Here is a 22,883-nt window from a genome sequence, read left to right as displayed (position 1 = left end):
TTTGTCCATGGGATTCTCCAGGCAAGAATACTGCAGTGGGTTGCCATGCCCTCCTCCAGGGGATCTTCCCTACCCAGGGATTGAACCTGCATCTCTTACGTCTGCAAGAGGGTTCTTTACCACTAGTGCCACTTGGGAAGCCCCAGAGAACAGAAATGGAGATTCCTCAAAAAAGCTAGGAATAAAACTACCATATGACCTAACAATCCCACCATTGTTAGGTCATATACCCTGAGGAAACCATAAAAGCAACAAAGAACATGTGAACGATGTGAAAAAGACAATGAGACAAAAAGACACATCTTCCCAGTGTTCCTTGTAGCACTATTTACAATAATTAGGACATGGAAGCAAGCTAGATGTCCAACTGATGAGTGGATAAAGAGGTTGTGCTGCATATATAAAATGGAATATTACTCAGCCATAAAAAGGAGCACATTTGAGTCAGTTCTAATGAGGCAAATGAACCTAGAGCCTATTATACAGAGTGAAGTAAGTCAGAAAGAAAAAAAAAACAAATATCATATAATAATGCATATATATGGAATCTAGTAGAGAAGGCAATGGCACCCCACTCCAGTACTCTTGCCTGGAAAATCCCATGGACGGAGAAGCCTGGTGGGCCACAGTCCATGGGGTCGCTAAGAGTCGGACACGACTGAGCGACTTCACTTTCACTTTTCACTTTCATGCATTGGAGAAGGAAATGGCAACCCACTCCAGTGTTCTTGCCTGGAGAATCCCAGGGACGGGGGAGCCTAGTGGGCTGCCGTCTATGGGGTTGCACAGAGTTGGACACGACTGAAGCGACTTAGCAGCAGCAGCATGGACTCTAGAAAAATGGTACGGATGAACCTACGTGCAGGATGGTAATGGAGACACAGGCATAGAGAGCAGAACTTGACACAGTGTGGGGAGTAGAGGGTGGGACGGATTGAGAGAGTCGCACTGAAACATACACATTACCCTGTGTTTAAAATAGATAGCCAGTGGGGATTTGCTGAATGACCCAGGGAGCTCAAACCTGGTGCTCTGTGACAGCCTAGAGGGGTGGGATGGGATGGAAAGTGGGTGGGAGGCTGGAGAGTATGAGGGGACATGTGTATACCTATGACTAGTTCATGTTGGTATAGGACAGAAATCAACCCAATATTGTAAAGCAATTATCCTCCAATTAAAAAAATTTAAGTTTCTTTGAATATTCCAGCTTTAAATTAAGCTTTTCTCTGTATATTTGTTTGAGAAAAGCCAGGGAAAGGCAAGACAAACAGTACCTAAAATAAGGTTTTATTAAAATATAGAATTTAAAAGTCTCTATTGTGTTCACCTTAAAAGTATCATTCAACAGGATTTCAAAAGAATGAAGGTAGCTGTGTAAAATAATTTTAAGTAATAGGCAAAATAAGGGTTATTTAAAACTTAGAAAGTTCATTATATTTGTGAAAAAAATATGCATCTTACGTTTTACTTCAGAGGATTCTGTTTCTCAACCCATGTTGAACTTTGAATCAACATCAGCCTATGAATAGAACTTGATGGCTTTGTCTGATATACCAGAACACTGTCTACAATGATCTCCTCCATCTCCACCCAAACAGGTTCAATCCCACAGCTTTGTTAAGATGATTTGGGGACTAGTTAATCAAAATAAATATACATAGCAAAATGCAACCTGGGGTGAGGGGCTTATGGTTTCCTTTCTTTCCGTTTTTTTTTTTTTTTTTTTTAAATTGAGTGTTTCCTCAACCCATGAGAAATGGAATCCAAGTAGAATACATCTTGAGGAGGACATAGTAAAAACTGGATATATTCTTTGACCATAAATGCTAAGATTAATGTGTTTAGAATAAATGTTACAATCTCTAACCATTGGAGAGATTGTTAGATATTTTACTTTTTAGGAATTTCACTATAATACATGTTTTTAATTGGGGTATAGTTCCTTTACAATGTTGTGTTGGTTTCTGGTGTACAAGAAAGTGAATCAGCTGCGTGTATACATCCATCCCCTGCCTCTTGGACCTCCTCTGCACCAACCCTCGCCTCATCCCCTGGCCCTCGGTCAGCACAGGGCACAGAGCTGGGGTTCCTGTGCTATACAGCAGGTTTCCACTAGCTATCTCTTTTATACATGGGAGTGTGTGTAAATGTGGGTGAGATTAGACAGACTTTGTATGATGACAAATATAAAGGTCACAGGAATATATGGAAGTTTGAAGCTGACTCATATGAAGAGAATTAGGAACCTTCTCTTCCTCACTGTGATCTAAGATAAAATAACTTTAAGCTTGTCATATTGGCAGAGAAAATGATAAATCCAAATGAGAAGAACAGCCAAGAGAGTGCATAGGACAGAAGGAAGCAGAGAGCTCAGACTGGTAAATAAACTATTTTTTAAATCCCATTAAAGAAACCAAAGAGCTTCAGCAGTCCAATCTGCGAAAACTGATATCAGGTTAGTGAAGCGAGTGATTTAAAATAAATATATGGAAAAATAGAAAACAGGATTAAAGTGTATTTTTCTTTATCTCAAAGGCTATGTGAAAAGAGCTATCTGCAGTAAATTTGTAAAGGATTGGTGATTCCTTTGAGATGGAAGAGCTAGTAGGTTTTTAGAGTTTTTCAAAATATTGTTCTAATCTCCAAATCTAGACATCCTAAGTGAAATTTACTCTACTGTAGCCCAGCCTTCCAAATACCAATTTGCTTTATGAACCTCTATATCTTTAATATTTCTGAAAACAGAAAATGCATTTGGTAAGAAACCGCTTACCAAGAACTGAATTGTCGGTTATCCTTGTCTTGTAGAGCAGAAAGGCTTAGCATATTTTACCTGCTCAAATCAAAACAAGTATATGTGATATTTATCCCATTGGGTAAGCTCAGAAAAATAGAGGTGTTTTTCTCAATCTGTGGCTTAATGGATTCTGGGAAGCCTTAGACCCTCGTGAATTGCATTTCATAGAAGGATTGGCTCTTTGCAGTGTATCCTCGTATGCGTGTGCTTAGTCACTCAGTCATCTCTGACTCTTTGTGACCCCATGTACTGCAGCCCACCAGGCTCCTCTGTCCTTGAGGATTCTCCAGGCAAGAATAGTGGAGTGGATTGCCATGCGCTCCTCCAGGGGATCTTCCCAACCCAGGGATCAAACCCAGGTCTCCTGCATTGTGGGTGGATTCTTTACCATTTGAACCACCAGGAAAGTCCAAGAATACTGGAGTGGGTAGCCTATTCCTTCTCCAGGGGATCTTCCTGACCCAGGAATCAAACCAGGGTCTCTTGCATTGCATGTGGATTCTTTACCAGCTGAGCCACCAGGGGGACCCTTTGCAGTGTGTTCTTAGGTTGGACTGGTTTCACCTCTCATTCAGGCAAAGATCTGATGCCTTTATTCATTCTGATGTATAACTGAACCAACGGGGATCTAGGGCAGCTTGGTTTTGTGGAAAGAGCTCTGAAGTGTGTGTTCTAGTGGTGATTGTGATAGCCAGTTCTACCCAGTGCATCTGTGAACTCTGAACCTGAAGGATGAAGAGAGGGAGCTGGACTGGGCAGTGGTTCTCATCTGGCATGAATTGTCCAGCCATTATTATCTTGCCTGGAGCTTGGGGTACTACGGGCATGCAGTGGCTAGAGGCCAGGGAAGCTGCTAAACGTGGCGGCAGTGTCCAGGACGGTCCCCCAGGGCAAAGACTTACTCTGCTCCAAATGTCACTAGTACAAGAGTTGAGAGGCCTAGACTAGCCCATCTCTTGTCTCCCTTCCAGTTCCAAGAATTTTATGATTAATGATGCTTAGTGCCACCCATGCCAGGGACATTTCTGTTCAACCAGCATTGGTTAGGTGACTTTTTTTGTGTTTGAACTAAGAAATTATTCCTATTTGATTGACACAGAAGAGATGAACAAGCCTCCATTTATGAAATTTTCCACATTCCATGGAGCCTCTACTCATAATGATAGCCCTGTTTGACAAGGGACATGCATTTGCATTGGCTCTGGCTTTGTTAGCAAGATTATAGCTTCCCTACTTTCCCAAACATTTCTCTCTCTTTCTTGTATTTCCCCAATTGTTAGGTGTCAGGACAATTAACTAAAAGAGAAATTCAAAAAAGTTGGGCAGTCTGATGGTAACTGTTAAAATATTTACATCAGACTAACTTGGACTAAGTCATTCCTGCTCCTGAATTTAATTATACATCTGCAAATGAGGGTGTTGTATGAAGTACTTTTGAAGGTACCTCCTTACTCTGAAATTTGTGTTCATGCCTTTAAATATTATTGGGATGCTTCTGAGGTTTCACATCCTTAGGTGATCCAAAAACCAGGGGGAAAAAAAAGATCGAGTATTAATCAGGTCATAACTCTAGAGAGATGGAAAATCTTTTAATTTACTATCTAGGTCAAAATCATGACAGATAATACCCATCTCCAGAGAGCTTACTTTGGTTTTTTTTTTCTTTCTGATTGAGCAATTTAGGGTAGGTAAACTTTTATTTTGACTTTTCCTTAAAAAAATCCTATTTACTTTTTGTTTTGCTTTTCCTTAAACTAAAATCCCTGGCTGGGGGGAGGAAATGATATACTTTCAAAATTAAATTTAAATATATATGTATACAGAGGTGAGCACAGCAACGCACTGCAGTTTTCTTGCCTGGAGAATCCCATGGACAGAGAAGCCTGCTGGGCTGAAGTCCAAAGGGTCACACAGAGTCAGACATGACTTTAGTGACTTAGCACGCATGCATGTATGTATACATATATTTATATATGTGTGTGTTCCTATAAAAATCACAAACATATAACAGCCTTTATTGGGGTCCTGGTCTTGGCTACGTAAATTATTTTTTTTCCATTTGCAAACTTGACAGCTATTTCCTTTGCAAATATGCTGAATAAGAAGGCCAAGTAGGCAGACTAAAATTTAAATAACAATGTTTCTATAATGAAAGTGAAGATGTTTTTGTAAGTCTTTGCCATATCTGAATTTCCCATTTCTGCATTCTTTAAATACAGAAGATACCATACTTTAATTCCTTTGTTTCACAACCACAAAAGACTCTGGGATAATCCTTGCAGGGAACTTGGGGGATAAATTTTGCTTTTCTAAATCTCTCTAAAAGGTGATGCTGGACTAGGTGACACAGCTCTGTACAGGAAACACAATTTTGTTCCTGAACCTCAATGTTTTCACTTAAGGTTCTTGGTAAAACAATAATAGAGTCAAAGGAACAAAACCTCAGGATATTAAAAATTGCAAGATCATTTTTCTTTAAAATTGTAACACTTTGTTAACATACAATGTGAAGGCTACCTCTAATGGTTCTTATATATGAAATGTACCAAATTTCTCTTTGAAATTCAGTTGTAACTGTTACCACTCAAATCCTACCCTTAGATATGAGGATGGTATTAAGCCCTAGCTGCCCAGGTTGGTGGAAGGGCCATGGAGTGCAGACCTACAGAGCAGAAAGGGATGGACAGTAACCGCTGGTATGTGGTTCTTGCCGTGATTTCCTGATGGATGATTTTGCTGCGTCTCTCCACACTCACTTCCCTTCTATTTCCTCTTAGTCTCCAGCCACTTATGTTTGTGCCAGGCTATGTAAAAAACCTGGATGACTTTTCAGGAAACAGGGCAGATAATATCCCTGTCCCCTTTGTGCTTAGATTCTAGTGATTTGTAAATATCTGAACCTTAATCTCTGTCGCCTTCCTGCTGCTCTTAACCTTCTCTGCAGCCCTCCGCACTTTCTCTCTCTGACTGTTGATTTCACACTCAGGCTACACACTCCATGGCCTGGTGTTTCCTTATCCATTAAGGGACCCTACCATGACTGGAGGGTTGGTTGGTTACTGGAGACTACTGGGCTTCCCTGGTGGCTCAGCCGGTATAGAATCCGCCTGCAATGTGGGAGACCTGGGTTCGATCCCTGGGTTGGGAAAATCCCGGAGAAGTGAAAGGCTACTTACTCCAGCGTTCTGACATGATGGAGTGACTTTCACTCTCACTGCTCCAGCAGTGACTTTCCTGCTTCCTACAAAGGAGAGGAATGTGACAGAAGGCAATGGAAGGAACATGGGCTTGGTGTGGTCTTGGGAGTATCAGTCAACTTTCTGAACTTCAGAAACTTCAATTTTGTCCTTGAAAACTGGGACTACTAATCTCATTTCTAATGGTACACATACTCATGCTCATTTATGACGTTTTAAAAAATGTGTTTGGGCTGTCCATGCAGCATGTGGGATCCTAGTTCCCCTATTAGGGATTGAACCTGGGCCCTTTGCAGTAGAAGCCCAGATTCTCAACCACTGGACTGCCAGGAAAGTCCCCCCAGTCACTGTGAAAGGACTCTGGACATTTTAAAGGGAATGCTAAGTCGCTGCTGCTGCTGCTAAGTCACTTCAGTCCTGTCTGACCCTGTGCGACCCCATAGACTCCTCCGTCCCTGGGATTCTCCAGGCAAGAACACTGGAGTGGGTTGCCATTTCCTTCTCCAATGCAGGAAAGTGAAAAGTGAAAGTGAAGTCGCTCAGTCGTGTCCAACTCTTAGCGATCCCATGGACTGCAGCCTACCAGGCTCCTCCGTCCATGGGATTTTCCAGGCAAGAGTACTGGAGTGGGGTGCCATTGCCTTCCCCATTAAAGGGAATACACTTTTCTAAATGTTTACTGTTGTTACTCTTTCTTCTAGAAGTACTATAATTTTGGAAGAAAGGAGTTGACTTTCTACTAAAGTGTCAGCAAATGCGTTCTCTTCTTTCTTCCCACCATGAAGAGAATGTATTTGCTAACACTTTAGTAGGAAGTCAGAGAAGCCTCTTTTCTTTATTACTTTCTAACTTCTTCACCTTAAATTATGCCTTTCCCCCAAAAACCTCCAGGTCACGATGGTGGGTGAAAACCGAACTATATGTATAGAAAAATATAAAACTCAGCATTTTCATTCTCTGGTGCCCACTGTATTGATTATATAATACTTCCTCTTTCATTTCCCATGAGCATGTCTCTATCAAATATCTTCATGTTTATTTATGTTTAAGGGGCTTCGCTGGTGGCTCAGACAGTAAAGAAGTAAAGTGAAGTGAAAGTCGCTCAGTCATGTCTGACTCTTTGTGACCCCATGGGGTGTATGTAGCCCACCACTTCTCTGTCCATGGAATTCTCCAGGCAAGAATACTGGAGTGGATTGGTGTTGATATTTGGCAGAAACCAACACAATTCTGTTAAACAATTATCCTTCAATTATAAAATAAATAAATTTAAAATAAAAAATAAAAAAGAATACTGGAGTTTCTTCCCCAGGGAAGCCATTTTCTTCTCCAGGGCTTCCCACTAGGGAATTTGGCTGCAATGTGGGAGACCCAGGTTCAGTCCCTGGATTGGGAAGATCTCCTAAAGAAGGGCATGAAAACCCACTCCAGTATTCTTGCCTGGACACAGGAGCCTGGTGGGATATACTCCATGGAGTCACAAAGGGTTGGACACGACTAAGCGACTGACACTTTCACTTATCTGTGTTATCTGCTCTGTGAAACTTGCTTTCAGCTAACTGCAAACTTTCAGCACTAAATAATACAAATTCTGTCTTCAAAATTATGTTTTAATCCTTTAAAAAACTTCTTTTTAAAATAGAGAATTTGAGATAGCTAAGCATATGCTACCTTTTTCATATTTCACAACTTTAAATTTTTTGGTTCAAATCAGGACCTGAAATAGATGTGTTGCTTTAAGCATGTCTGCTTTTAAAACGCATATGGATGTTTCAAAATTGCAATTGATAAGCAAGAAGTTATGCCATATGTTCAAAATTAAGAGACCTAATTTGTTTTGGCCTGATGTAGTGAACTATCAATGATTTGAATCTCTTCCTAGTAATTTGGAGTCTCTGTGATCATATCTTTAAAATGTTGATACATCTTTGGCTGAAGGAGGCACTCTTTAAGAAATACATTGTAACTGTCCTTGCCTTTATGAACACTGCTGTTTGAAATTAAAACTGTAGCAGAAATGCTGTCCCTCTGATTTTAAATTGTTCTAGGCTTCAGGCAGGAAGGAAAAGCTGAAAATAAGTGCTGCATTTAAAAACAAGTGTTGTTTTCCCAAAGAGGTGGGAAGAAGAAAAAGAAGATGGAGTTAAAGGCTCCCGTAATTTCCCCCAGCGGTGCTCTGAGTTCCCACAGGCACAGATAGCTATGTGGGGGTGCGAGGGGAAGCAGAAGCAAGGGGAAAGTGGATTTTCAGCCTTCATTACTAAACAACAAGAAAGGAAGTAACTTTTGAAAACCAGAATGGAACAAAAGAGCCTCAGATGTGCCAGCTTTAATGAGAAGAGTCCGTATGCCTTCCAATGCCCTTTGGTGTTAAACAAATGGAAACAACTTTTGCAGTTGAACAGTTTGATTTGATGGCTAAATAGAAAGTGGGCTTTTTCTAGAGTGATGAATGTATTAGGTATTGCTATAGCATTATTTTTCGGATGCCTCTGTCAGTATCTAATTCTGCAGGCGCTGTAGTTCTTTTAACAAACGCAGCTAAATGAATTTATTCACTGCATATTTGGTAATTTTTCTCTAATGAACAAAGATATTATTTATTTCATAACTTCTTGTGTTCTTGGAGTTTTGCAGGATATTATAACATAATTCCTTTTTAAAAACCAACCTCTTAAATAAAGCTTATTTTGAAAAAGTTGTTCTATGTATTTTTATGTTGAAAAAGAAAATTCTCAAGTAAGTGAAAAACACTGTATGGATTTTATGGGAAATTACTATGTTTACATATCTTGCTGATAGAAACATATACAAGAGAATTTTAGGGTTCTCGTCCTTCCCTCAAACACTAGAACCTTATGAGATTCATCTATTTAATGCTAAATCAGAGTAGAATGATGTTCATTGTCAGGAATCGTCTAGAATAGTGATCTCCAAAGAAAAAGGTACCAACGTCAAGATAATTCACTGGAAGGGAGGTGGGGTGCAGGCCAGACATAATAAATATTTTATTAATGCCTGTTTTTTTAAAAGCCTCTAGGTTTAGGAGCTATGGCCTATGCGTCAGATCTGATCCTCTACTACTTCTGTATACTTTCAGTGGCACACGGCCACATCTATTCATTTATGTATTATCCGAAGCTGCTTTCATGATATCATAGCAGGAGTAATTGTGACAGAATACAAGGTTTGCAAAGCCTACAAATACAGTACGTAGGCATTTACAGTAAAAGTTGACTTCTTACCGAAAACAGTAAGAAATATTTTTTTTTTAGCTTTTTTTTTTTTGTATTGAGGTATATAGCTGATTAACAATGTTATGATAGTTTCAGGTGGATATATGTGCATCCATTTTCCCCCAAACCCTCCTCCCATCCAGGCTGCCACATAACACTGGGCAGAGTTCTCTGTGCTGTAGAGTGGGACCTTGCTGGTTATTCATTTTAAATATAGCAGTGTGTACATGTCGATACTAAACTCCCCAACTATCTCTCCCCACCATTCTTTCCCCCCAGGCAATCATAAGTTTGTTCTCTAAGAGTAAGAAAGATTTTAAGCTTTGGTGATGCATGTGGTTTTACATTAGTCTCTTTTGTAGGACTGAATGTTGGACACTTGCAACTCATGTATATCCTAAGTGAGATTTCCCAGGCAAGGGTCAGGGCTCTCCAGCTTTGTGCAATGGACAGAAAGTCCTCAGCTGGCTTTTATTGCAGTTTATGTGCCCAACTGGACACAAGATTTATCATTTCAACTATTTTTAAATATTCTTCATACAGTAAGCAAATACCTTTATTTTAATAACTTCTGCAAAATAATCTAGATTGAATATACCACTATTCATATAGAAAATGAATAAGAATAAGAAGTGACCAGAGGTCATATAACACCTAGGTCTAGGATAAGCCTGCTGTCAGCCATAAGTATAAGTTATAAACACTGATAACCTACTGGAATTTTACAAGAAGTAGGCCAAATTTGAAATAGCTCAACTGGAATTCCATCACCTCCACTAGCTTTGTTCGTAGTGATGCTTCCTAAGGCCCACTTGACTTCACATTCCAGTATGTCTGGTTCTAGATGAGTGATCACAACATCATGATTATCTGGGTCGTGAAGATCTTTTTTGTACAGTTCTTCTGTGCAAGGAGATCCAACCAGTCCATTCTAAACGAGATCAGTCCTGGGTGTTCATTGGAGGGACTGATGTTGAAGCTCAAACTCCAATACTTTGGCCACCTGATGCAAAGAGCTGACTCATTTGAAAAGACCCTGATGCTGGGAAAGATTGAAGGCAGGAGGAGAAGGAGACAGCGGAGGATGAGATGGTTGGATGGCATCACCGACTCAATGGACATGGGTTTGGGTGGACTCCAGGAGTTGGTGATGGACAGGGAGGCCTGGCATGCTGCGGTTCATGGGGTCACAAAGAGTCGGACATGACTGAGCAACTGAACTGAACTCAGGCCAAATTTGAAATTATTAATTTTTTTAATTTTTAGTTTTAATTGGAAGATAATTGCTTTACAATCTTGTGTTGGTTTCTGCTGTTCAACAGCACAAATCAGCCATAAGTATATACATATTCCCTCCTCCTTGAGCCTTCCTCCCACCCACCCTCAATCCCACCCCTCTAGGACGTCACCGAGCATCAGGCGGGGTTCACTGTGTTATCCAGCAGCTTCCCACTAGCCGTCTGTTTTACACATGGTAGTGTATATATTGGAGAAGGAAATGGCACCCACTCCAGTGTTCTTGCCTGGAGAATCCCAGGGACGGCGGGGCCTGGTGGGCTGCCGTCTATGGGGTCGCACAGAATTGGACACGACTGAAGCGACTTAGCAGCAGCAGCAGCAGCAGCAGTGTGTATATGTCAATACTAGTCTCTCAGTTTGTCCCATCCTTCCCTTCCTTCGCTGGGTCCACAAGTTTGTTCTCTATGTCTGCATCTCTGTTCCTGCCCTTCAAATAGATTCATCAATGCCATTTTTCTAGATTCCCTGATATCTGTTAATATTTGAAATAAGATTTTATATCTTCTTTCATTATATTTTAAACTTTTATTGAAGTATAGTTGATTTGCAATGTTGTATTAATTTCTGGAATACTGCAAAGTGATTCAGTTCTACACTAAATTCTTTTTCGTATTTTTTTCCATTCATAGCGTATTGAATATAGTTCCCCAATCTATAAATAGTAGGACCTTGTTGTTTATTGATTCGATACATATAAGAATTTGTGTCTGCTAATCCCAAACTCTCAGTCCATCCCTTCTCCACCCCCTTTCCCTTGGAAACCACAAGTCTGTCCTCTGTCTGAGTTTGTTTTTGTTTTGTAACTATTTAATTATTAGCATACCTCAGTTCAGTTCAGTCGCTCAGTCATGTCTGACTGTTTGTGACCCCATGAGTTGCAGCACGCCAGGCCTCCCTGTCCTTCACCAACTCCCGGAGTTCACTCAGACTCATGTCCATCGAGTCGGTGATGCCATCCAGCCATCTCATCCTCGGTCGTCCCCTTCTCCTCCTGCCCCCAATCCCTCCCAGCATCAGAGTCTTTTCCAGTGAGTCAACTCTTCACATGAGGTGGCAAAGTACTGGAGTTTCAGCTTTAGCATCATTCCTTCCAAAGAAATCCCAGAGCTGATCTCCTTCAAAATGGACTGGTTGGATCTCCTTGCAGTCCAAGGGACTCTCACGAGTCTTCTCCAACACCACAGTTCAAAAACATCAATTCTTTGGCACTCAGCTTTCTTCACAGTCCAACTCTCACATCCATACGTGACCACTGGAAAAACTATAGCCTTGACTAGATGGACCTTTGTTGGCAAAGTAATTAGTATACCTAGCCCTCAGCTTATAGTTTTTTGCTTTGAATTTTAAATAATAATTGTATTATGGCATCATAATTAGTAAGGCATTTACAAAGTAGGCATCTAGGACTTGGAGATGCTGTGCAATTTTCAGGAATGTTTAAAGGCAGTTCAGTTCAGTTCAGTTGCTCAGTTGTGACTGATTCTTTGCGACCCCAAGGACTGCAGAATGCCAGGCTTCCCTGTCCATCACCAACTGCCAGAGCTTGCTTGTTTAAAGGCAAGGGGCACTAAGTATTAAAGTTTTCCTTAAGTAAATGACAAAATCTTTTCTGAGGAACCTTAATAAAGGAAGAAATTAAAAATCCAGTTTCATTGGGGATACATGTATTTTTTCCTACTGCAGTAAACACTGAAATATGATACATAGAAAACAAAAGAATGATGGACTGAAATTTACTCCTTTGTATCAAATGCCTTTAGAAAATGCATAGAAAACACCTCTGAATGTTTGAGAAAGTAATGAGCAAATTACATTATATTGGAGTTTTATTATGCAGCTGGATCAAAGTATAAACATACAAATATTCTCGTTATAGCATTTGTGTTCTAAATATGAAATACTTAAAGGAAAATTAAGTCAGAATATATTTTATTTTCTAAAATAAGTGCCTTTAATGAACTCATTGTTCTTTGAGAAAGCTTTGAAGGTATAATCAGCAATGGAGTATATATATATAAAACAGACTCTGTTATGAGGTTGCAAATTATATAAATATTCATAGATAAACTATGATGAAAAGGAAGATGTAGAAACACATACACACTATATATATTACATATATGCATATGATTTTATGCATATAGTTAAGACTCCTATATATAGGAATAGGAATAGAGGGACATGGATATAAAAGATATTTACATAATTTACAATAATGAGATAGAGAGGAACCAAGAAAATATTCTAGCTCATCCAGAGTTGTTCAAGTTATCTCCTTATGGTGAACTGTTTTAAAAAGTTCATGATGCGTTATGAGTGTTTTTCAAAGCTGTAAAGGAGGTTCTTGACTATGACCACTATCAAGTTAGCCATGAATCACATTTTATCATTGATATCATCTGGAAGCAAAGAGGAGGAGAAACAAACCAACAAAAAGCAGTGAGGTGACAACTAAAGGACGCTGAGATCAGTGCCGAGTGTGAGCAGATGTGAATTTGGGAGGAAATGGAGTAAGGTTACCGTCAGTAAACACCTGTCTTGAATGTGTGGAATACACCTTAATGTGCAAACCCCAACCACCTGTCTTTGCATGGGTGCACGTGTTGGTAACAGGAGATCCCTGACCTGATTTCGTTCTGGGACGTAGAAGAGGTGAGGCTATGCAGTGAATCTCAGAGTAAGTCTTACTTGTAGGAGGCTCTCTCTGTGGCAGCCTGAACACAGATAAGTTGCCACATAAAATACTATACAGATGACAGTCTTCATTATTTAAGGAAAAATAAAGGCTAGAGAGACTCACACCCCAAACCCTGTATCTTTGGAGCATAAAGACAATCCCAGGTAACTGTCCCTTCCTCTTATGAACCTCTTGCAAAAACTTACAGTCCAGGAAAAATTCATTTACTGTGGAGATAAACAAAATTTTTATAAAGGGAAAAGAAAAGCCTGCTAGATTGGATAACAAACAACAGCTGGGACTGTAAAACCCAGTGAATGAGAAGAGTTGAGGATGACAAAGTTTTGTTCTAGGTGCTACAAACCAAAAGAGGAGAGATTATAATCTTCATATTGAGAAGGTTGACTCCTGGCCAAAATTTCCTTCACTTCAGTTCATTGCTCAGTTGTGTTCAACTCTTTGTGACCCCATGGACTGCAGCATGCCAGGCTTCCCTGTCCATCACCAACTCCCAGAGCTTACTCAAATTCATGTCCACTGGGTCAGTGATGCCATCCAACCATCTCATCCTCTGTCGTTCCCTTCTCCTTCCGCCTTCAATCTTTCCCAGCATCAGGGTCTTTTCCAGTGAGTCAGTTCTTTGCATCAGGTGGCTATAGTATTGGAGTTTCAGCTTCAACATCAGTCCTTCCAATGAATATTCAGGACTGATTTCCTTTGGGATCAACTGGTTGCATCTCCTTGCAGTCCAAGTGACTCTCAAGAGTCTTCTCCAACAACCCACTTCAAAAGCATCAATTCTTCAGTGCTCAGCTTTCTTTATGGTCCAACTCTCACATCAATACATGACTACTGGAAAAAGCATAGCTTTGACTATACTGGCCTTTGTCAGTAAAGTAATGTCTCTGCTTTTTAATATGTTGTCTAGGCTTGTATAGCTTTTATTCCAAGGAGCAAGACTTTTAATTTCATGGCTATAGTCACTATCTACAATGATTCTGGAGCCCAAGAAAATAAAGTCTGTCACTGTTTGCATTTTTTCCCCATCTATGTGTCATTAAGTAATGGGACCAGATGCCATGTTCTTAGTTTTTTGAATGTTGAGTTTTGAGCCAGCTTTCCCATTCTCCTCTTCCACTTTCATCAAGAGGCTCTTAAATAGAATTTCCTTAAATAAGACAAATGCTGCCAAGTCGCTTCAGTCATGTTCGACTCTGTGAGACCCCATGGACTGCAGCCTACCAGGGTCCTCCATCCATGGGATTTTCCGGGCAACAGTACTGGAGTGGGGTGCCATTGCCTTCTCCCAGTAAGACAAATAAGACCCCTTTATATGCTAAAAGATAAAAATCACATGGAAGATACAGTCATTAGGGTATCTAAACATCAGAATATAGGATCAACACTCATAAGGCAAAGGCAAGACATAAGGTGAGAAAAAGTGAAAATATATTGGTGATAAAGATCTCACTTTTCAGGTTATGACAGATTATATAGGAAACTACGTAAAGATAGATCCTCTTAAGTAAATTGAATTAATATATATGTAGATCAACTGTATCCTGCAACAAAATATAGCCAATATTATATAGTAACTGTAAATGGAGAATAATCTTTAAAAATTGTGAATCATAATGTTGTACATCTAAAATTTGTATAACATTGTTAATAAAATATACCTCAATAAAAATATTAATTGCCAAGAAAAAATAGTAGAGAAATTTCTCTGATTAAATTAATAACAGATTTAGAAAACATAAAATCCCTGTCATCTATATATTGAAAAATTTGCTTTTCAACAAATTATTTGATTAAAGAAGAAATTAAATATAAAATTTCTACCTGAAAAAAAGATAATGAGATAATCATCTATTATAACTTAATCAGACATACTTAAACTAGTCCTTGGAAGAAAATTTATAACTCTACTTCAATCAAATAAATTAATTAAAAAAAGCTTTCAAGGAAAACAAGCTGAACCCAGACTATAAACCAGAGCCTGTGCAGTTTCTCTTTTCCTAGGTACTGTCAATAATCAACAACAATGCTGACTTTTTCTTACACAATTATTCTTTGTGCTTACTACTCAATTTTCATATTAACCACTTTTCACATCAATTAAGGAATGTAATTAGTTGATAAAACAATCAAACAGTTGATTGAGAAATAAAACATAATTAGGATACATTTTAATCTAAAAGCCACCTTTAGTGGGCAAATACTACAAGACTCCCATTAAAATTGCACATTAACATGACTGTTATTTAACAATAATAATGTTAGAGGCATTAGCCAATGGGATTAGACAAAAGAAAATCCTGAAAATTTACAAACTGGCAAAGAAGAGCCAAATTTATGACAGTCCTAGTTGATTTGGCATTTTAGGTTATATACCTGGGACTTCCAAGAGAAGCGCAGAATGATGGTTATAACCAGTGAGATAACTCAGTAATGTGGCTCATAGGGAATCCATAGCTTTCATGTACTGAAATGTCCCCAAACTGTTGTCAAATGGAAAAAAAAAAAAATTCAGAACACTGTGTATAGATTGCTTCTTTTTAATAAATGTATCTTATAGTCTGTATATGTGAAGTGAAATGTAGATTTGTATTTGCTTGATATTTAAAATAAACACGAGGTAAAAAACCAGAAACTAATAAGCCTTTCTGACTGGTGTGAGGTGATATCTCATTGTAGATTTGATTTGCATTTCTCCCATAATGAGCAATGTTGAGCATCTTTTCATGTGTTTGTTAGCCATCTGTATGTCTTCTCTGGAGAAATGTCTGTTTAGGTCTTTTTCCCACTTGTTGATTGGGTTGTTTGTTTTTCTGATATTGAGTTATATGAGCTGCTTTTATATTTTGGAAATTGATCCTTTGTCCGTTGTTTCATTTGCTATTCTTTTCTCCCATTCTGAGGGTTGTCGTTTCACCTTGCTTATATTAAGTTTCCTTTGCTGTGCAAAAGCTTTTAAGTTTAATCAAGTCTCACTCGTTTACATTTGTTTTTATTTCCGTTACTCTAGGAGGTGGGTCATAGAGGGTCTTGCTTTGATTTATGTCATCAAGTGTTCTGCCTATGTTTTCCTCTAAGAGTTTTCTAGTTTCTGGGCTTACATTTAGGTCTTTAAGCCATTTTGAGTTTATCTTTGTGTAGGTGTTAGGAAGTGATCTCATTTCATTCTTCTATGTGTAGCTGTACAGGTTTCCCAGCACCATTTATTGAAGAGGCTGTCTTTGCCCCATTGTGTATTCTTGCCTCCTTTGTCAAAAATAAGGTACCATAGGTGCATGGATTTATTTCTAGGCTTTCAATTTTGTTCCACTGGTCTATATTTCTGGTTTTGTGTCTGTACCATATTGTCTTGATGGACTGTAGCTTTGTAGTATAATCTGAAGTCAGGAAGGTTGATTCCTCAAGCTCCAGACTTCTTTCTCAAGACTACTTTGGCTATTCAGGGCTTTTGTGTTTCCATATGAATTGTGAGATTTTTTTGTTCTACTTCTGTGAAAAATGCTATTGGTAATTTGATAGGATCACATTGAATCTGTAGATTGCATTTGGCAGTATAGTCATTTTCACAATATTGATTCTTCCTACCCAGGAACATGGAGTATCTCTCCATCTGTTTATGTTGTCTTTGATTTCTTTCATTACTGTCTTATAATTTTCTGTGTACAGTTCTTTTATCTCCTTAGGTAAGTTTATTCCTAGATATTTAATTCTTTTTGTTGCAATGGTGAATGGGATTGATTCCCTAATATCTCTTTCTGATTTTTCATTGTTAGTATATAGAAATGAAAGTGATTTCTATATATTGATTTTGTATGCTGCAACCTTGCTACATTCACTGATTAGCTCTAGTAATTTTCTGATACTATCTTTAGGGTTTTCTGTGTACAGTATCATGTCATCTGCAAACAAGTGAGAGCTTTACTTCTTCTTTTTCAATCTGGATTCCTTATATTTCTTTTTCTTCTCCGATTGCTGTACCTAGGACTTCCAGAACTATGTTGAATAATAGTGGTGAAAGTGGACACCCTTGTCTTGTTCTAATATTAGGGTGAATACTTTCAGTTTTTCACCATTGAGAATAATGTTTGCTGTAGGCTTATCATATATGGCCTATACTATGTTGAGGTTGGTTCCTTCCATGCTCATTTTTTGAAGAGTTTTAATCATAAACAGGTGCTGAATTTTGTCAAAGGCTTTTTCTGCATATATTGAGATGATCATATGGTTTTTATCTTTCAATTTGTTAATGCAGTGTATCACATAGATTGATTTGCATATATTGAAGAATTCTTGCATCCCTAGAATAAACCCAACTTGATCATGCTGTATGAACTTTTTGATGTTTCCTGAATTCTGTTTGCCAAAATTTTGTTGAGGATTTTACATCTATGTTCATCAGTAATATTGTCCTGTAGTTTTATTTTTGTGTGTTGTCTTTGTCTGGTTTTGGTATCAGGGTGATTAACTTGCTTAAATATTTTTAAAGTATGTTTTGAAGTTTTTTAAAGTAAGTGTGACCCCATTGCAGGAGGCATCTTCTGATACAACAGATTCAGCATAAATTTTAGAAAACCAATTAGGACTTAATCAATCATGATTTTGACAAAATCAATTTGGCTAACAGAAAATAATATTAATTGAATAGTTTTAAAAGTTGAATTTTCCTGTTTAACTGTCATTTTGAGTAATGTGCATTATTTTGTCCTAAATTTCCATTTCACACAGCCAAATACATTCATTTATTGCTAATAGAACAGAAAAATAATGAAATAATTGAATGCATTCTTGACCTCTTTGAATATATCATATTCTTTGGAAAACTTAGTCATTATTGCATTGAACATCTGCTCCATTAAGGCATTATGCTTGATGCTGAGGTTACAAAAGTGAATAAAACAGATTTCATTTTATAAGGTTTATGCCCTAAGGAATTTTATTGTAGGATAATCACTGTCAATTTATCATCTTACAGTAAAAATTTCAGGAATATAAGAGGTGCTTAAAAAAGATCTGCAAAATATATAACCCTTTTCTTTTATGATAACTATGTATACAGGCCCTTCTTTTGAGTTTTCTTTGTAAACTCGAGACTTCCCCCCAGGGTGGTTTTTTTTTTGCTCCTTTCACATAATTGAAGGTCTCATCTACTAGTTCTTATTTCCTTCACGACTTCCACAGGCATCCCTTTCCAGGGGTGGAAAGACCCTCTTTGGTTAAAACCTCATTGCCTCTCTCCTCTACAGTTGAGCTCGTCTGTTTGCTCTCCAGTTTCTTCCCTAAATAACACACTTCCTGGAATGAACATCTTCGTTCATTCTTTCTAGACTCACCTCTCTCTGATTTCTTCCTCATACTCAGCCCAACCCAGAAACTCATGGCCCTATGGCTTAAATCATGAGTTGATATTCTCTATGATGCCCTCCCACTTTCTTCCCCCAGTTCCTTCCAGACCAAATCACAAGTACTTTTAAGTTAAATTCCACTCTTACCTCTTCATTAGAGACTTTAGTCCCATCTTCCCGCCTTTGGGATGAGTTCTGTCCTTAAACAAATGTGGTCCCATCAGGAGTCACTGCAGATACTAGTTCAGTTCTGCAGGAGAGGCTGGAGGTGGGCAATCTACAGAAATTACTGGAAGAGACAGACAGTGCACTGTAAAAGCAGGAGTCTTGTGAGGATCCCAAGTGTAAGGAGAGATTTACTTCCTGCTAGTAAAATATTCTGATGCAGCGTCCATAGTGTGTATGTGTTAGCCACTCGGTCTTGTCTGACTCTTTGTGACCCCATGGACTGTAGCTGGCCAGGCTCCTCTGTCCAAGGGATTTCCCAGGCAAAAATACTGGAATAGGTAGCCATTCCCTTCTCCAGTTGATTTTCCCAACCCAGGGATCGAATCCAGGTCTCCTGCATTTCAGGCCGATTCTTTACCATCTGAGCCACCAGGGAAGCCCAGCATCAATAGTACTTAGACTCAGTCTCCAGTAAGCATGACTTTTGCCCACTAACATCCTCTTTATGCCTTTCTTCTTCCCAGGATGTGCCTGCCCCTCCCAAGCCTGTTTCTCTCCATCCTTTATATCAGACTAGACTCCATCCTCCTGCTAAGTCCCTCCTGCGGCCACAGACCCGCCCGCATGCTGACGGTCTTACCCCCGGACCCTTCAGCCACTTGTCCTCCTTCTCCTTGAGTGATGAACAGGAGAATTCTCACACCTTGTTTAGTCACAACGCATATAATAAGGTGAGAATGCCCCATGCTTAACTTTTAAATGTGGAGAAAACATATGTTACAAATATTGAAGTATATTGAGAATATTAAATATTTGTGGGAAGGCACATGTCCTTACAAAAAGATAATAATTAACCTTGGGAAAGTATGAAATATTTGTTTCCTTTCAGAGTCATTTCCTGATTTGCATTGCTTATTGTTTCATGCTGTGATCCCAAAGTGGAAATCCCAAGACATGCTTCAAAGCCTGACAAGAGGCCATTATTCATTTATCTTCTAGTCTCAGTTCAAAGTTCTTAAAAACGTCTCAAAATGACAGTGCCTTGATGAGGAAGCATTTATAATTGTAGTCAGTGTGCAATGGAATACTTAGAATTTCTATGGATATCTGTAACAGAATATTGATATTTTATTTTAAAATGAATTATTTGCCTTATTATGTATGGTGGTGAGACATGTAACAAATAATGAGGCGTTCGGTACCTAAAATATATTTTTAACAAAGCAAAAATTTTATAGTTGGCTTTGGAATGTAATCATGAATATTCTATTAGAAGCAAGCGGTCAGTAGCACAAGAGGCTTATGTATAAGCATCCTTTGCTCTTCTGAGCATCACCATAAGGACGTCCTGGCTAGCATAGGCTCTCAGATTTTGAAACTTTTCTAAAAGAATTGACTAGTCAAAATCAATCACCAGTTAAATCATTTTTAAATTCAAAATCTTGTTTTAAAGTATTTGTTTTTGCAAAATCTCTATATTTAATGAAATATACCTCTATACTTGGAAATCAATCAAGACCATATATTCCAGAGTGTATGCAGTTGACTAATATTCCTTGAATCCTAAAGCATTAAAAAAGCAACTGTTCATCAATCCAATCTAAACACCAAAAAATCATCCAAAAAGTGAGCACAATTATGAGGAAAATTTTGCTTTGTATATTTAATAGCATTTATCATGATTGAGTGGTCAACCCTGAATTAAATTTTTAAAGTATTCATTTCTGGGACTCCCCTGGAAGTCCTGTGGTTGAGGATCTGAGCTTCCTTTGCAGAGAGAGCAGGTTCAATCCCTACTTGGGGAACTAAGATCCCGCATGCCATGCAGCTAAAAAAACAAGAGAAAGAGAAAGAAAATTTCTTGAACTAAACAAAAAATGAAAATATAACATATAAACTTTAAGAATTTATGGAAAAAGTAGCAAATTTTTAAAAAGTAATCATTTTCCGCAAAGTGTCTTTAGGCTAAGTTCAGGATGGCATCTGTATGACCTTTGGTTGCTTCTAAACTCTTGGTCTAGAAAAAGTATTTCATGGAGAGTATAGTATTTTTAAATGATTTTATATTGCTTTAAATTTTCCCTATTTTAATACTAGCCAACATCTATGAAATTCATTTAGCTATTAGAGTTAATATTTTGATAACATACCATTTTCTTATAATGTCATCGATGAGCATCATATGATTATAATTGTATTTTATAAATATCAATTGCTCCAAATAGTTCTTCCTTTGACATTTTGGTAGTGTTTCCTGGAGACATTCAGCAAAGATAAAGTCAGTATTTCATCCATGTTTTAGCCTTTTCCTGGTCTGCCTGTGAAGAAAAATATATCACAGCCATTTGAGGCTAGACAACTATTTTCATTTTATAAAAACTTCACAATAGATTTTGTCTTTCAATGTCTGAGATTTATTGATATTGAATAAAGAAACATTCACATCTGATATAGTAATGTTAGCATTTCTTGATGGAATATTCAATTGCTTAGTCTGATATTTTAATTGCTCTTATTAAAATGTATGGATTATTCAATTTGACCTTTGTGTTTACTAAACTTGTATTGTAATGGCCAACAGTGTACTAAATGAAATAACTTGCCTGGAATTGTAAAACATAGTCATTTAAATTAACTTCTCTTCAATATCCTAATATCCTTCCCAGGCTTCACTTTCAGCCTTACCTGCTAGGTTTATCTCCAAACTCAAACCTTCCCACCCCTGCCCCAGAGATCCACACTGAACTTGACCTTATATAGCTATCTTTGGGGCTTCTTTATCAACCGTAGCTACAGAAAAATGTTTGACAGGTTTTATTCTTCTGTTGCATCTGTAGTGCATGCTCCTCTCTTGCCCTAAATCTTTACACTAATCCCTGATCTCTTCTCCTGCTTTCATAAGTTCATATGATGAACCTTATATGACATCCTATCACATATGATGATGATCAGGCACTTTCCCTTATATCTTGGTTATACCAGTATGTCCTCTCTTTCCTCCACCTCATGAAGGGAGTCATTACTCTTACTTCCTTCTTTAACCCTTGTAACTAACATAGCCCAGTGGATAAGTGTGCAATGTTTTCAATCAGTCCATCCGAGTTCATTTCTTGACACCATTCTTTCCAGGTGGTGATATTGGGTACATTATATAGCCTCCAAATGTCTCCATTTATCTATAAAGTGAGGATAATAAGAGTACCTACCTTATTAGACTATGATAAGATGGGCTAGTACGTGTAAAGTATTTAGAATAGTGCGTGGGACATGAGGATCATGTACGAGTTAGATCTTGTTACTAACTGTTGTTCAGTTGCTAAGTCACGTCTGACTCTCTGTGATCTGCGGACTGCAGCACGCCAGGCTTCCCTGTCCTTCCCCATCTCCTAGAGTTTGCTCAGATTCATGTCCATTGAGTCAGTGACCTATCCCACCATCTCATCCTCTGCTGCCCTCTTCTTCTTTTGCCTTCAGTCTTTCCCAGCATCAGGGTCTTTTCCAATGACTCAGCTCTTCCTGAATTGTCAGTCCCATTACTTTCTTACATTTCCATTTGTTCTTTTTCCAATGGACTCTTCTTTGAGTGCAGAAACTTCAAAACACAAACTAAAATGAATACTTTTCCATCCTTTTCTTTCACAATGTTGCAAACCTAGTAATTTCAAGACTTTCTTTCCCTCAAAGGGGTCAGTAGCCATTATTTTCATCCCCCTCTTTAAACTCACTCTTTAATTCATTCTTGAAAACATTTTATCATTCTACTGCGATTTCTCTCTTAAGGGTAAACTGCTTGTCAACAAACTCAGCTGAATTTAACTAAGTCTTCTCTTTTATCCCTTGTCGCAGTTGACACTTGATTATTCACTCTTGGATCTCCGACCTCACTCTGCTGTTGGGGTAATATGGAAATTTCAACTCCCTCACTGTCCCTTCTTTATTTTCTTGGTGGACACTTCTTCTTCCTCTGTGTCTTGTCTCTAATTGCCTCACTTGACACGCACCCACTCACAGGCTTCTGGGATGATCTTAGCTGTACTGATGATCCTCAAATCCACATTTCCAATTCTGTTTTTCCTTTGAGATCCAGAATTATACCTTCAGCTGCTTACTTCTGATTTCCCCTAGGATGTCATGTTGTCACCTCAAGCT

General features: G+C 38.4%; 1 protein-coding gene across 12 annotated transcripts in view; it reads left to right on the top strand.

Moving 5' to 3' along the window:
• Positions 1-22,883, top strand: part of MLIP (muscular LMNA interacting protein) — a 295,087-nt gene that overhangs the window by 241,367 nt on the left and 30,837 nt on the right. For 10 of the 12 annotated variants that reach the window (XM_027524178.1, XM_027524174.1, XM_027524168.1 and 7 more), the window contains one exon: positions 19,259-19,465. The exons of the other annotated variants lie outside the window; for them this stretch is intronic. In XM_027524178.1, the coding sequence (XP_027379979.1) occupies positions 19,259-19,465 (207 nt within the window). The remainder of the gene's footprint in view (positions 1-19,258; positions 19,466-22,883) is intronic. 12 annotated transcript variants of the gene reach the window in all.

The sequence above is a fragment of the Bos indicus x Bos taurus genome, chromosome 23, assembly GCF_003369695.1.
Source record: "Bos indicus x Bos taurus breed Angus x Brahman F1 hybrid chromosome 23, Bos_hybrid_MaternalHap_v2.0, whole genome shotgun sequence".
Taxonomy (NCBI): domain Eukaryota; kingdom Metazoa; phylum Chordata; class Mammalia; order Artiodactyla; family Bovidae; genus Bos; species Bos indicus x Bos taurus.
Note: the sequence above shows the minus strand (reverse complement) of the source record. Positions and strands in the feature narration are given on the sequence as shown.